Genomic DNA, 15588 nt, shown 5'->3' with positions numbered 1-15588 from the left:
TAGCACGCGTGATCAGCATGTGAACACCTCATTGGATCACAGTTAGTTGTCATGGTGTTGAGGGCCCAATGACCTCTGGGTACTATTGCGCAATTTTTCCATTTTGTGGCGGAGGAAAAAAAAAAAAAAAAAAAAAAAGACGACAAAAAAACGAAGGCATTTTATGACTGGGCTACCACAGGTATCCCAGTAAAAAACGACAAAAAAACAAAGGCATTTTATGACTGGGCTACCACAGGTATCCCAGTAAAAAACTAGACCCTGTGAGCAGGGTAACTGGGATACCTGGATGGTACTGGATCCTTGGAATCAAGTGTAGTGATACTACGGGTGTCGGACTAGTATACTGAAATAGTGCGCTCAAGTCTGGCCCAGGGCATACACCTATTTCAAAACATAGGCATGGTATGCATGCAAGAGTTACTTTTTTGTAGGGTGGGTGGATTACTTGAAACATTGTGAGTGATGTCTGCATTCTTACAAAAGGAGAGAAGAATATTAATGTGGGAAAGAACGAAAATGTCAAATTACCTCACTCACAGGTATTTTGTGGTAGATTACGTGTGTTTTGCGAATAAATGTAACCAAAAATAAACTGTATTGGTGTCACAGATACCTGTTAGTACAAAATGCAGACAGCAGACTGCAGACCGGATACAAAATATAGACTGCAGACTGCAGAGTGGGTACAAAATGCAGACTAAGAATGTGAAGAGTTTTTACGTCAGGTATATAATAACATGTCATCTTACAGCTTACCGAGCGTCACGCAATCGCTTTTCTGCGATCCGCCTTCACGATTATTTGCAGTATTGAGGAATATTCCTGGCCCATTTCTTGATGAAAATCGATCGCAATATTATTTCAAGCCTTCAATATAGTCTTATTACTTTGCGCGCGAGTTGGTCGGTGTGATGTCTGTACAGATTTTATCAACGTAATAAAAGTAGATGATGTGAACAACAGTGATGGTAAAGCAAGCTTAAAACGGCAGAAATCGCCAGAAAATACAACGGATACACAGGGTATGAGTAATTTTTATTGACTTTACGAGAAAAATGTTCATATTTCGAAATATGTATCGTTGTAAATCGACCATACTTCGTTCCCTGTACTATTCCTTATAACGTGCAGTTCCTCTCGTAACTTAACACCGAGTCACACAACGCGTGACGCGTTCATAAATTAATCGTTGGCTTTTTCTCGAGACGTGAGCTTGGGCCGCTTGTGACAAGACAATTGCGTAAACAATATTTAACATAACAACATTATACACAAAAAAACACAGGGTTTTGGATCACGTATTTATTAAAAAAGAATATCCATACAACTACAATGAAAACAAACGTAAGATTCACCTTTCTGATCGTCAAATTAATACAATTCGTACTGTTATCGTAGCTACGTTCCTTGCCATCAAGTGAATCCAACATGTCGTCTTTCTTCACAAGCAGTTTGCATCCCTTATAGCTATGTTCTTCAGTCTCACGGTAGTAGCGTTGTTCAATAGATTGCATAGAGTATATGCAGTTTGGTTTCAGATTTCAGATTTTGCTTTTTACAACAAGTGAACATTTTTCAACTAAGACATTGGCATACTTAGCATACAAGGCATTCAAGGCTTTCATGGCTTTCAAGCGTTCGCGACTCAATCCGTTCCAAAATTACCGCTCAATAACATCTTTCAGTGTGGATTAGCCGCGATTAATACGACTTGTATATGCGTCTGTAAGTATTTTGCGCGTTTGCGCTATAATGCTCCAGGAGATCGCAATCCAAATACGTTGCAACACAAAACAAAATGACCTAAGAGTTTTATAAGCAAAATCTCGTGTTTGTCATGTGACCCGGCCCTGTCTGTGCATGACAACGTCAATCATCATCAAGATAACACGCGTGATCAGCATGTGAACACCTCATTGGATCACAGTTAGTTGTCATGGAGTTGAGGGATAACACGCGTGATCAGTATGTGAACACCTCATTGGATCACAGTTAGTTGTCATGGTATTGAGGGCCCAATGACCTCTGGGTACTATTGCGCAATTTTTCCATTTTGTGGCGGAGGAAAAAAAAAAAAACTAGACCCTGTGAGCAGGGTAACTGGGATACCTGGATGGTACTGGATCCTTGGAATCAAGTGTAGTGATACTACGGGTGTCGGATTAGTATACTGAAATAGTGAGCTCAAGTCTGGCTAAGTGCATACACCTATTTCAAAACATAGGCATGCTATGCATGCAAGAGTTATTTTTTGTAGGGTGGGTGGATTACTTGTGGTCTACATTCTTACAAAAGGAAAGAAGAGTATTAACGTGGAAAAGAACGAAAATGTCGAATTACCTCACACACAGGTTGTAAGTGCCCCTAAGGCACGGGTTTATCCCTTGTTTTGATTTAGTAATCGTTTAATTAATAATCTGTAAAAGTCACACTAGGTGCCTCGTCACGCGTTCCGTAAGTGGTATCGCATTTCCAAACAGAACGGATCTATTGTGCAATTCAATAATTCGATCGATTTCGCAAGCACTCGTGGTTTAATAGAAAGAAATTGTCTGTCGTTTTTATCGAAGGAAGGAAAGGTCCTTTTTGTGTCAACTCTCGCCAGATCCGGCAACAATGTAAGTTTAATTTACCTCGAGTGTTTCTATAGCTAATTTCTTGTCCCTAATTTTGTGAATCAATTATTTTTAGCTTCACGGTCGAATACGACATTTAATAAAGGAGGCGTTCCATGAAAGAAATTGGGGCGATATTTGTTGTGTCGATCAGTGAGATTCGTACGGTCCAGCTAGCGGCGATCAAGCGTCGCTATACAGGTATTTTGTGGTAGATTATGTGTGTTGTGCGAATAAATGTAACCAAAAATAAACTGTATTGGTGCCACAGATACCTGTTAGTGCAAAATGCAGACAGCAGACCGGATACAAAATATAGACTGGAGACTGCAGAGTGGGTACAAAATGCAGACTGAGAATCTGAAGAGTTTTTACGTCTGGTAAATAATAACATGTCATCTTACAGCTTACCGAGCGTCACGCAATCGCTTTTCCTCGATCAGCCTTCACGATTATTTGCACTATTGTGGAAAATTCCTGGCCCATTTCTTGATGAAAATCGATCGTAATATAATTTCAAGCCTTCAATATACTCTTCTTATTTTGTGCGCGAGTTGGTTTGTGTGATTTTACCAACGCAATAAAAGTAGATGATGTGAATAACAGTGATGGTAAAGCAAGCTTAAAACGGCAGAAATCACCAGAAACTACAACGGATACACAATTCGCGACTCAATCCGGTCCAAAATTACTGCTCAATAACATCTTTTAGTGTGGACTGGCCGCGAACAATACGACTTGTGTATGCGTCTGTAAGTATTTCGAGCGTTTGCGCTATGACGCTTCAGGTGATCGTAATCCAAACACGTTGAAATACAAAACGACCGACAAAAGAAAATCTCGTGCTCGTCATGTGACCCGGACCTGTCCGTGCATGACAACGTCAATCATCATCAAGATAACACGTGATCAGCATGTGAACATCTTCACCCTCATTGGATCACAGTTAGTTGTCATGGTGTTGAGGGCCCAATGACCTCTGGGTACTATTGCGCAATTTTTCCATTTTGTGGCGGAGGAAAAAAAAAAAAAAAAAAAAAAAAAAAGACGACAAAAAAACAAAGGCATTTTATGACTGGGCTACCACAGGTATCCCAGTAAAAAAGACAAAAAAACAAAGGCATTTTATGACTGGGCTACCACAGGTATCCCAGTAAAAAGACGACAAATAAACAAAGGCATTTTATGACTGGGCTACCACAGGTATCCCAGTAAAAAAAGACAAAAAAACAAAGGCATTTTATGACTGGGCTACCACAGGTATCCCAGTAATGAATCGACAGTCCCCGAATAACAATCGTACAGTGCGTCGACGCTAACATAAAACTCTCAAGATCGAAATGTGTGTTGAATCTTGATTATGAAAACTATAATGAGCGTAATTGTCAATGTTCAAAATTCTCATTTATTGACTTTTTCCTTACGGACAGAAAAAGTCTTTCAGGTAAACAGTCAAAATCGGCCATGGCCAGTGGCAAATCTTCCAGGTGTCGATTTTCGTTCTTAGCTGCGAGAATACGTAACTTTCGAACACGTAACTTTCGGTTTTTCTTTTCGTTTAATGGTTTTCTTCCCCTTCTAGGAAAGTTTGAATGTCACTGTCTGTGAGCGATACGGATTTTTCAGTGTTTTAGCTGCCGTAATCGGAAAAAATTCCGACGAACCACCTTGTATTATGAATCGTGAAGGCTTTACCGTTCATTCATCAACCTGACCGAGTGGCGCCAAAGGGGAGTGACATGTCAGCAACTGATTGACGATATCAAACACACGTGAAAAAATATCGTATTTTTTCACGTGAGTTGTTACGGCTTTTCTCAGGGCTGGAAATCCTTGTATGACACCGTAATTTATATGATAATACACACTTTCGGCATATGAGGTATTCGATTTCTATTAAAACTATGAAACCCCGAGATTGCATATAGGACGCTTGAGTCGCTTGTGGTACCATGAGGCTAAATGAGGATACTTGTTAGTTCTCTTTGCAGTCGCTCTTGAAGGCCAATGTTTCTTGGAATCTTGCTGTTTTGATTTCTATTACACCAAAATTTATCCCATGGGCCTTATGCGACGGTCTCAATGGGGTTAACCGTTTACCGTAAAATGGCTAAAGAATTGTATTGTTGGGCAAAAAATTAACGAATTTTAACTGCTAGTCGTAGAAAAAGTTAATCGTAAAATTTTCTCTAGTGAAAAATTATTGAAAGATATTAATTGTTAGCCGTAAATTGGCCAAAACTTAAACCGTAAGCCCTAAGTGCCATCACCCCATTGACACCCTCTAACATTAATTGTGAGTTATATCTAGTTTCCTGGTTCTTTTTCCGCATGTGTTGGATCATCAGTAAAATCTCTTGTGTCCCTGCTTAGATCAAAAAGCTGACTTGATTGATTTTTGTTAGTTTTTCTAACTATTTATTAGTTTTTTTAACACCCAGAATAAATGCACTGCTAAACCTATACTGAAAATTGATAACGGCTCCTTTTATGACGATCAGAACGTGCCAAATACTTTTATATAATATTTTCCTTACAAAAAGTATGAAATACTTACATTATATTACTTACATTGCTTCTTACATTACGATTTGTGTAACTGCGTGTCGTTCAATACAACATCAAATCACTTAATTTCGTATCTTACCGAAACATAAACATAAACATAAACATAAACATAAACTCATAACTTGCTGTGTCGGTTAGCGTGAAGATGTTAAAGGTTATCCAGCTGGATGATCGACCCTGTTCATTGTTAGTGTACCAAGATATATCCCATTGCTCTGATGCGTTTGTCGTTTTTACCTGGATTGTGTCTAGCTACGTTTCCACACGTAGTAGAATTGTCAGGGGTACCTCCTGTCCCAAAACCGATCCTAGAATCACAGCTCCTGCAGTGTTTTTGCTCGTTACCAACAATGCCGATTCTTGCTTTGGAATGGCTGGCAGAGCCGTACACATTAAACCCTTCCTTACCACATTCTGTTTGCAAGGAGGCTTCTGAACCAATCAGTCTCTTCCACATGTCACGACCCAATGAGGTTGAGTGGTATTGACCGTCAGCGATCAGTGAGTACAGGGAGTCAGCCTGCTTGTTGATTACAATAAATTTGATCTTTTCGCCGATCTTCATACCGAGACAGATCTTTGAGAAGGATGTGTTCCAGTAAGTTGGTAGCTTTGTCTCCTGTGAGTCAAACCCAGTCATGCCTCCTCGCGGATTGTATTCGGCCATGTTGCTCCAAAACAAAGAGTAATAGTGGAAAGTTTGCTGCGTGGAGAAAAAAATTGCTTTAATAGCGCTGATAATGAGAAGTTGCATCGCAACAGAAGAATATCCCATATTATTTACGACACTGGGGCCGGGTTTTTCAAAGCTGGGTTAAAGCAGGGCCTTGAAAAATCTGAAGGCTTGAAAAGAAAATTCTGCTTAATTCTTTTTGTCTTCAATTTGATGATTGAATGGTCTAAAAACATAAGGAGAAAATTATCCTAAACGGCTTTTGAACCGAGAGATATAGAAACCTAGATTAAAATTTAACCCGGCCTGGGTTAGCGCTAATCGGCCCTCGAAAAACTAGGCCCAGGACACTATTATCTCAACACTCTGCTCAACTAAGGAACATGTTTTCAGACAGCGGATTACGAATTTAACATCCATGGTGCTCGTTTCGTATTTATTTCAAATTTCTAGATTGTGTATGACTGATTGATTCACAGACTAATCCAAACAAAGACTATCTTAATGATAGCGCAAGCGAATTGCCCTTTATACCAAACAACAATAAACAAGTGGCGACTCTTCTAAACATCAATGTGTGAATTTTTCACCTTATTACCATCAATCTTCATTACCGGCGTCCAGCCTCCATTTCCGCATCCAAAATCTTCCTTGTGACAAAAGACGGATTTTGGTCCTGATCCGAAGTGTAGAGTTATCACACCACTCGTGTTTAATCTGTTGAATATATAATCCTCTGAGAAAGAGAGACAGCGCTGAATTTTGATTGAACGCCTGTAGAGCGACGACTTGTGTATCCCACATTATGGAATACGCAAGTTGTTGCTACAACCAATAATGGAGGGTCATGTGATTAGTTCTCTTAATCTTGAGACAGCTCAAATTTAAAATTGAGTGAAACACGCAGACTCCTCGAGAGTCTTGTTAATTGCTTTTGCATAAATTTCTCTGCTTCTGAGTTTTCATAATCATTATTTTTATGATCACTTTATAGTTATTCTTATGTGATTCAACATCCCTTTTGATCGGCACTTATCACCTACCCACTCTTCTTGTAGACTTCCTTACATGATGAAGCTGAAAATGTGTACAGAGATTTTCGGTTGTTAGTCAATAAACTTTCTTTAAAATACATTGTCCTTATTAACTCGGTTTCTACGATCTCTTGATGTTGTTGCACATAGGATTAGGGGAACAATCCTCTCTTCCTACGTCAAACTCAATCATGTCTGAAAAGATAGTTCAAATCTACAATATATACGCGTTAAAATCATCGCTTTGATTTTCTCATATAAGACAAATATAAATGTGAAACTAAAGCAAGAAAAACTGAACCAATTGAGCCTCGCGTGAGATCCGATATCATGTTCATCTAAAAATAATATACTTTTATAAATTAATTATGAATTCATTTCCTATTAACAAATTTACCATTGCAAACTTTTCCATCTCCAAAATATCCAGTTTTACATGTACACTTGTACGATCCCTTGATATTGCTACACACAGCATCAACACTACAGTTGTGTAATCCCTCACTACACTCATTGACATCTGAAAAATATTGTCGTTATACTATTTTTCAATAATATTTTCAATAAATACCATTTTCTGAATAAAAAGAGTTGCTCCTGACATTCCGTTGTTTACTGCACGAATAAAATCTTAAGTTAAGAGATAAGTCGCGGGACAATAAATTAATTCTATTAAAACTTTTTTCTTGGCGTAATCTCAAACTTCAGCCGTGTTTGAATTTCACAGCTTGAAATGGGGTTACCAGTAAGTGCGCGAAAGAGGTAGAGGGGAGGGGCATTTCGTCTGCGCATGCACCAGTAAAATTTGTTCAACGCGTTCGGCTTCATTTTGATATTTCCAGCGCCCTTCTGCGGGTTTTCAACTAGGCGATCGACACCTTTTTGTAATATTTTTTGGAGAGGGATGAAAGAGTATGACAAGTTTACCACCATTCCTTACTCTTTGGATACTTGCGGAGTTTGATGGCTCTTCGGATGAGGATATTTTAATGATCAAAGTTCGAACAAAACGCGTAAAATGGCCGAAAACTTGAAGTTTGAGGTTTGATTTACTAACGATCAAGATGTGCACATGAGACTACAAACCTTGAAGGTTAATCTTAAGATATTGATGTCTTACTTCTATGAATCACGAAGTTGTATGTGGAGACGATCGTGAGATATTCGTTTCGGTAATAGAAGGTAGTTTAGAATTTGATCTTATTTTACTTCAACTTTGAAATGAAATTGCGTTAAGTTCGAGGTGGCCCCAAGCTTCAAATCACTTCAAATAGCATCGTCTTTTCTTCCTCTTTGTAGTCACTTAGGAAACAAGGCTTTAAAAAATGTTCCAGCTTCAGGATTGAGTTGCTCTTACGACATCCTTCAGCGAATTCTTTTTTGGCAGGTTCAGCTGGATTTTCCAAGCCATGGCTCGCAAATGCCTTTGGCCTTTTTGCTCTCCAAGTCTGTTGTACATGGTACGTAGGCAACAATCTAAACAACTTTTATAGTCCTGCCTCAATCATCTCCGGTTTTATATTATTTTGTTGCTGTGTTTTGGTTTGAATTTTTCTAATTGCCTTTTTGGGCTTGAAGTGCTAACTAGAGGATAAACTTCTGCAAAACTTATTAATCACATGGCCCCCAAATCCCTCACCACTGTCAGTTCATGGTTTATTTATTTAGCTTTCGGTTTAATCAGTTCATTTACCTGAAAAAAATGCGTGTGCTTTGCCTCATGAGTTCAAACTGGTGCCGTTTTCTTCACGTTCATGTGTTATTCGAAACGAATGGCGTCAGCTCCATTGTGTCTTGTTTATTTCAGGAGAATACTTAGGTCGTACGAAATGAATTTTGAGTCAAAGTGTACCACGAAACTCGCAGATTAAAAATTATCAAACTTTCTCTGGTTCTTAAAATATGAGACGAGTGATACAACAAATGAATAATTACTCGAGGGGCTGGAACTCCTTGTTTCTTTAGAATGTTAACTACAGTTCTGTCGTATTTAAAAACGAATTTCACGTTAAAATGTCTTCAAACCAGTTTGACTTGCATTTCACTTTGCCAGAAATGTCTTGATCCTTCAATTTTTATTTTTTAATTGAGATTGATGATAGGAATTAACTTTTATATTCTCTGCTGCTTAGGGAGATGTGAAGTGACCCCACTACGTATAGTTGGCACTATTGACAGAATTGATAGGTGTGACATTTATTGTGGCAAGCTGGTATTCAAAAGAAAGTCATTAGTGTTAAAAGCTTACTACTGGTGTAAATCATAAATCTTTCGTTCTCTCCTTGTAACTTGCCTCAACTAGCTTATGCTATATGCAACTTATGTCTTTACCTTTTTTGCAGCTGTAAAATTACCAATAAAGTTTTTGAAAGTTTTGTCCAAATTCATGGAAAAGAATATGAGGAGTGATCAGGTAAAATATTCTCATGTTCCTTAAGAGTGTTTGAGCTTCCAGTGAGAGCTACATAATTTCTTAAGTGACTGATATATGATTTGTCTGACTTAAAATTGGCACAGCCAAACCCCTGGCTAGAAAACTATAAATTTCCTCAAATAGGCATCCAAGCCAATGCCCATTACGGCAAAATGTGTAATGTCAAAGTCCCCTTTTGATTTAAGTCTCATTTCTCTAAAATCTGATAGATGTAAATCATCCATTGTCATAGAGAGATCAACAAACCTCTACACATTAGTTTACTCTGACCTCATTTAGTCTCCTTCCCAGGGAAAAAAGGCTTTTTATCCCCACTATTAAATATCAGCCCCTCTGGTTCTATGTTGTGTGGCATGTAATAAGAGCCTTTTCAGACCATCAAATTGTCACATAACTCTTGTAATTCAATAGCTTGGAGAATAAGGTTGCAAAGAGTGTATTGTTGTGCAGTTGAAATGATGAATGAATATGATTTCATTATTTCATTACAACTGGAAGCCCAAACTAGCACTTGTTTTAATTCACAATTTCCCCATATCATTGATCATATCTGATGATATTTCCGAGACTAATGACTGAAAAGACTTATCCTCACTCCGGTAAATAATTATTCCTCAATTTCTAATAAGCTCTTCGATGTAACGTCCGTCTCTCTAGTACTAACGTTGTCTTACTTTTGTTTACTCGACATTGACCTTTCTTGTTTTGGTAATCGGCCCCGCCGGTTGTGATCCGTGTCAAAAAGAAACTTTAGAAAAAACACATACTTCTGTAAACTTTAATTTTTCGCTAGAATTGGAAGTACATTGCACTAGCAGTGCAGTTGGAGCTCTAAAAAACGCCCACAGGAAAGTGAATACTTCAAACGATCAACGATAACTTGAGATAGCAATGACCCAATAAAAATATACTATCCAATTTGTTTGTGCTCTTCGACAGGCCTCTTGCATCCTTCACAAATAATATCATCTACATCGAACGCCCAAACAATCACAAGACAAGACTTGAAGTCGTTTGTACAACCTTTCATTTTTGAAAGTAACTTCCTTCCACACACCACACAACAATTTTAAGACTTTTCCGCTTCCATTTAAGTTACATAGGGGAAAATGATAAGAAAGTTTGTCTCAAATACAATATCTATTGTTGTTTTCCGACGTATCTTCCTGCTTTTCTTGAGCGGGAAACCGACGCAGGCGCATACCGGTGGTTTCTCGCATCAAAACAAGTTTACAGAACATGCGCAACAATATGCCCCTCTGGCTCGCGAAAGACAATTCCTTGTTTCCTGCTACTCCGTGATCGCATGTAATAAAAAAAGGACTGGAGGCGAGTCAGCAATGCAGCTGTTGTTGCTTGATTCACTTTGGAGTGATGGAATGTGAGGTGTTTGTTAAAGTTTTGCCCTAATTAAATTGAATTTGTACGTAGTTAAAGCTCCACGTGCTGACAGCCGTGTTTTACTCGTTTTTAAAAATGCAGTAAGGTTTACCTTTTTTACAGTTTTGACCTCTGAATCCGGCAGTACACAAGCAGCGATATCCTCTGTCGGTAAAACCACTTTGACAAGTACCATTATTTTTGCAAGGGTTTTTAACACAAGCACTCTGAGGCCGAAAGGAGAAAAACATAATACCTTGAAATATTAATGCAGGACTTTGGTACATTAATTTATTTAGATACACTTCTCTTGTTTGAATGTACTGGGAACCAAGAACACTCAACTGGATATGTAGAAAAAAACCAATTATGATAACGAATGATGACGATTACAATAATGATGGTGATAATAGCGAGTTCAAGCAATCATTTCAAGGTTTATGATAATGAAAGTAGTTGTTTTACTCAAACTACGTATTTGCAGATGAAACAAAACCCACCTCAGCTGCGTGATAAAAAAAGTGTTCTTCCTTCTCCAGTTCGAGTTCGTGTCCTTCATGAGTAACATTATTCAATTCACATTTGTAATCTCCTTGTTGACCCACTCGTTTATCAAGATTAATGCTGACACAGTCGGGTTCCATATAACACACGTTCTTACAAAACTTCATTTTCATGACCTCAACGATACGAATCACGTGGTTTGTGAGGCGTTTGCCGTCAAACTCTTTTTCAGGCGTAAACTCTAACTGTCGGCATTGGTTTGCATCACAGAAGTCTTTAAAATTTAAAAAATAACAACAACAACAAATATACAGATATAAGAAAACAAGCAATACGATAAAAGACCGAATAATAATGATAATAATATTAATAATAATAATAGTAGCAATAACGGTGACAGCAAAGGATTATAGATGAAGTTCAATAACAATCGACAGTTTATCTCTTTATATATAAAAGTAGCCTCTTTTTTATAATTAATTCATCTATTCATTTGTGATATTCGAACTATATGAGTCGACGATCATTTTTTCCTTCACGCGGTGCTTGAAAGCGATTCTTCAGTTCCTGTTTGAGAGTCTTTTTTATTCCATCGATTCTCAGTTTGCTAGAATTTAGCAGCAGTGTTGTCAGTGGTCTTCATCTGGTCTAACCTACTTTCACTGAGACAACTCCTATGAATAGCTAAAATATGATCTCTGGAAAGATCTGCTCTCAAAATAAAGAGTAGCGATTTTACTCAGTCAAAGCGCAATTCAGCCTATTGGAATACAACAAAAAAAAAAGCTACATATTTACCAAAGCATGATAAATTTTTGATATTCCGTGATTAAGGGGAATTAAATGAAAAAAACACAAACGCTTAAAAAAACGCGAAAAACCTTTCGCAGTTTCGTTGCGAGGGAAATTCACAAAGTCACTCAAACAAATTATCTTCCCTTCTCACCACCCATCCAAATATAATTTACTTAGTTAAGCAGTTAAGAAGCGTTAAATCATCTTTAGAGGACTTTCTATACGGATATGATAGCAAAACCTTCTTTAAACAAGTGACAGGTGTTAAACGGTAACTACGTTAAAGAAGGGCTCGTTTCCCCTCACTCTTCCCACATATGTTCAATTATAGTGAAGCTAACCTTGTGAAGGGACAGAATCAGCCATGTGAAGGCACAAAAGTAACAGAACACGGATGAAAATCGAATTCTTCATGATGCAGATCCCCTGAGAGCGGCTTTGCAAAAGATATGCAAATTGAAGCAAAAAATGCATTTAAAAAATTTCCGAACTGTCTTTAACCAATGAGACCTGGATGTCATCTCATTGTTCTCTGTTTTAATTTGATATCTTTAGCCCTTGGGCTGCAAGGTGCTCAATTCTTAGGGTAAAAATGAAATGTTTGCTTCTATTATTAAGAGTCACGAAGAGTCAATCAATAATTAATCTTATATACACAACAGCGGTTCAAGTGTGATGCTCGATTTTTGTATTTTTTAGCAAGAAACTATACGGAAATTAAATGCCTGTGCTGCTACACAAGGCCTTAGCTTGTAGAAAAATGCGAGACTATTAAGCCCTTATTGTGCCTAAAATCGACCTCCGCCTGAAAACTAGATCACCAAGCGCATTTTATAGCAGCTCGTTTTGACTTTTTCAGAAACTTTTATTATCGCACTACAGGTCACATGACAAACTGGCATTAAGAACAACCTTAGAGTAGCGTTCATCACGATTGAGATCATTAAACTGATAAGCTAAAAGTTGAAGATAAATTGCTGTACTAAGCAATGGTTGTTGAGTTTGAGGTAAAATATAATGAATAATTTTGGGGAAGCGACATAAGGTGGCCGGCTTTGCAGGTGCTTATCATCAATTTTAAATTTAATTGGTTCGTGAAAAATTGAGTCACAAGGCTAATCGCGGTAAGTTCAAAAGCTGTTCCATTCTGTGCATAAGGTAAAAAGTACAGAGACTTTTTTTTTTTTTAAAAAAGTGTTTTTGGAGAAAATCCCAAGCAAACTAGATATGTTATTTTAGCCTTGGTATGTAAATTCTGCTGACTCTCTACCCTTCTTTTGCAAATTTCTAATTTACATTTAATGAGGCTTTAGGGCCTTTTCTAAGAAGGCTTGTTGTCTTCTTGATCACTGCACCAAGATATATCCCATTACTTTGATGCGTTTGTGTACCAAAGCCAATTCTGGAGTCACAGATGACAAGCGACTGACAGCATAACAGTGATCCCTTATTAGTTCCTACTTTGCTGTAAGGATGCTTCTGAGCCAATAGGGAACTTTAGCAAACTACGACGGTGGTAGCAACGAGGACGTGACAAAACAAAAGATCTGATGAGCATAGCAATAGCTCAGCACGTGCGTTTTAAAACTGTGTACATTTCTTAGCCCTTCTCTGCAAAATAACAATGTGAGATCATCAAAATTTGCTTGGTCCGAGAAAGGAAACCTCTACAGCAAAACTCCATTATGAACTCAACGCCGCTCTCATACGTTATGCTTAGGTTAAATTGCAGCGCCGTAAGAGATGTTAAACACATCCAGTCATTCGCGAAATTTCAACTAAAAATATACATTCATTTTTAAGTCGACGTCTTCTTTGCTGTTGCAGTCCTAATTGCTAAAGGTCTTTTAAAAGCGTCTTTCACTTGTCACGAACCGGTGCGGTGTTGCGGAGTTGTCTGTTAGGAACTGGCCTGCTTTCAAATGACAATGAACCTGTGTTGTTTATTGATCTTCATAACGAGACAGATCTTGAAGAAAGAGGTGTTTCAGTACGTTGGAAACTTGGTCTATTGCGAGTCAAACCCAGTCTTCCCTCTAAGAAGGTTAAAGCCATTTGTGTCACTCCAAAATCTTGAGTCATAAGAGTAGAAAGTTGAATATTTAAGAGGGAAAATTGGAAAAATGTGACAAAGTGGCTGAATTTAGAGGCAGAGACAGAAAAAGAGGAACAAATCGAAACGCTTTAAAATAAGAGTAGTTAGCATAACCTGTATGGGTTTCGCGAATTTGAAGCTTTTAGCATCAAGTTTCTCCAATACAAATCAAAATCTGGCACCATCGGGCACTTCTCCTTTTTGAATGTCTTGTTCGTGAAAGGTACCTTGACCCGATGAATCGTCCCTTTCTTTGCCTCTGTAGGTATTCACGAGTCCCGGTACCACGTGCGATACGATAAATACTTCCTACGTCCAACCTAGGAGATACTCTTTTTGGAAAGTCCTGGCTTTTTCATTTAAAAGGACTTTATCACCGACTTCAAAACGAGCTCTTGTACGATCCTTTTCAGTTCGTCCCACACTTGACTTGCATTCTCGATATTGATGTGAGAAGGTTTCATTCCACTACTAAGATGATACGATTGATTGCACCCATCTACCAAAGCTTGAAAGATGTGTAAATCCTAAAAACATAATTAGATTTATAATAAAGTTTAGATATAACACGCGTTGTCATTGGCTGAAAGAGCGTGCTCTATGAGAGTTTATAATAAAGTTCGGATATAACGCGCGCTGTCATTGGTTGAAAGGGCGTGCTCTATGAGAGTATAGAGCATAGAACTGAGCTAAAGCTGTCACGCCATCTGTCAAATTATTCTATGTTCGATCTTTTCCGGGACTTCTTTTTAGCTTTTTTCCGATAATTGAAAGTGAAATTTCGGAACAAGCGAGCCGGCAAGTAGCAACAGAACAACCAAACAAAGGTTTGTAAACATACCAGGCGCCGTAATTTACGTTATTAAAACGTGAGCAGATATGAAAATCCTTAAAGGAAAAACAAAATAGACATTCCGAGTTTCAAAGATTTTCACGCTCAGTTAGATTGCAAGCTTAAGAGTACGGTAATAAAAATCAAACACAGCAAACACTCGAATAGTATATAATGTTCAGAGTTCAAAAACAAAATAGAACAAAACAGAAATGATGAAAAATATAACCAAACAGGCATAACTGTTAAAATTCATACTAATCATGACGGTGTCTGAGCAAATATGATCATGCTGAAGTCCATCGCGGCTCGCTTATCATGACGATCTCCGGTCATCACAGTAAAGCAAGCCTCAGAAACTACATCGGCCGCCCTTCGAGTGAAAAAATAAGAACTCGCTCTGATATCCTTTCCGATGCGTTGAGTGGAAAGTCACTTCAGTCACTGCAGCCGAGTTTTGCGACGCTGTCATCCCGAGCGATCTTCATGTTCCAAGAAGTGACTCAAGAAGTGGGAAGAAACACTCGACTACGTCTCGTGTTTCTCCCTACACTTCTTTCGTGCTCTAGCCGCTTCCTAAGTGCTTTATAACAGAACAGAGCACAGTCAAGGCTTCTCTATTTGTTAATTGGTATAGCGTAAAATAACGATAAAG

At 38.2% G+C, this 15588-nt stretch overlaps 1 protein-coding gene and 1 long non-coding RNA gene across 4 annotated transcripts; one reads left to right on the top strand and one right to left on the bottom strand.

The window, feature by feature from the left end:
* The first annotated feature begins 1296 nt into the window (after window positions 1-1296).
* LOC149036393 (uncharacterized) lies at window positions 1297-3681 on the top strand. Its single transcript, XR_016181556.1, has 2 exons — window positions 1297-2354; window positions 2820-3681. It is a non-coding gene; the product is annotated as an uncharacterized LOC149036393 (long non-coding RNA).
* A 1465-nt stretch (window positions 3682-5146) lies between these two features.
* LOC113675207 (uncharacterized) lies at window positions 5147-13625 on the bottom strand. Of its 3 annotated transcripts, none has more exons than XM_089189135.1 (7): window positions 12348-13625; window positions 11208-11485; window positions 10820-10934; window positions 7291-7413; window positions 6903-6936; window positions 6474-6576; window positions 5147-5889 (listed from the first exon to the last, which is right to left on the bottom strand). In XM_089189135.1, the coding sequence occupies exons 1-7, from the start codon at window positions 12478-12480 to the stop codon at window positions 5374-5376; spliced, it is 1302 nt and encodes a 433-aa protein (XP_089045261.1). In that variant the 5' UTR covers window positions 12481-13625; the 3' UTR covers window positions 5147-5373. The 3 variants fall into 3 exon arrangements, with proteins under 3 accessions (XP_089045261.1, XP_027047549.2, XP_089045262.1); XM_027191748.2 differs by having other exon boundaries at window positions 6450-6576; window positions 12348-13624; XM_089189136.1 differs by lacking the exon at window positions 6903-6936 and having other exon boundaries at window positions 6450-6614; window positions 7283-7413.
* Between the last annotated feature and the right edge of the window lie 1963 nt (window positions 13626-15588).

The sequence above is a fragment of the Pocillopora damicornis genome, chromosome 12, assembly GCF_964200805.1.
Source record: "Pocillopora damicornis chromosome 12, jaPocDami1.2, whole genome shotgun sequence".
In the NCBI taxonomy this organism is placed as follows: Eukaryota; Metazoa; Cnidaria; class Anthozoa; order Scleractinia; family Pocilloporidae; genus Pocillopora; species Pocillopora damicornis.
The sequence above is the reverse complement of the archived record's forward strand: the minus strand, read 5'-3'. Positions and strand labels throughout refer to the sequence as shown.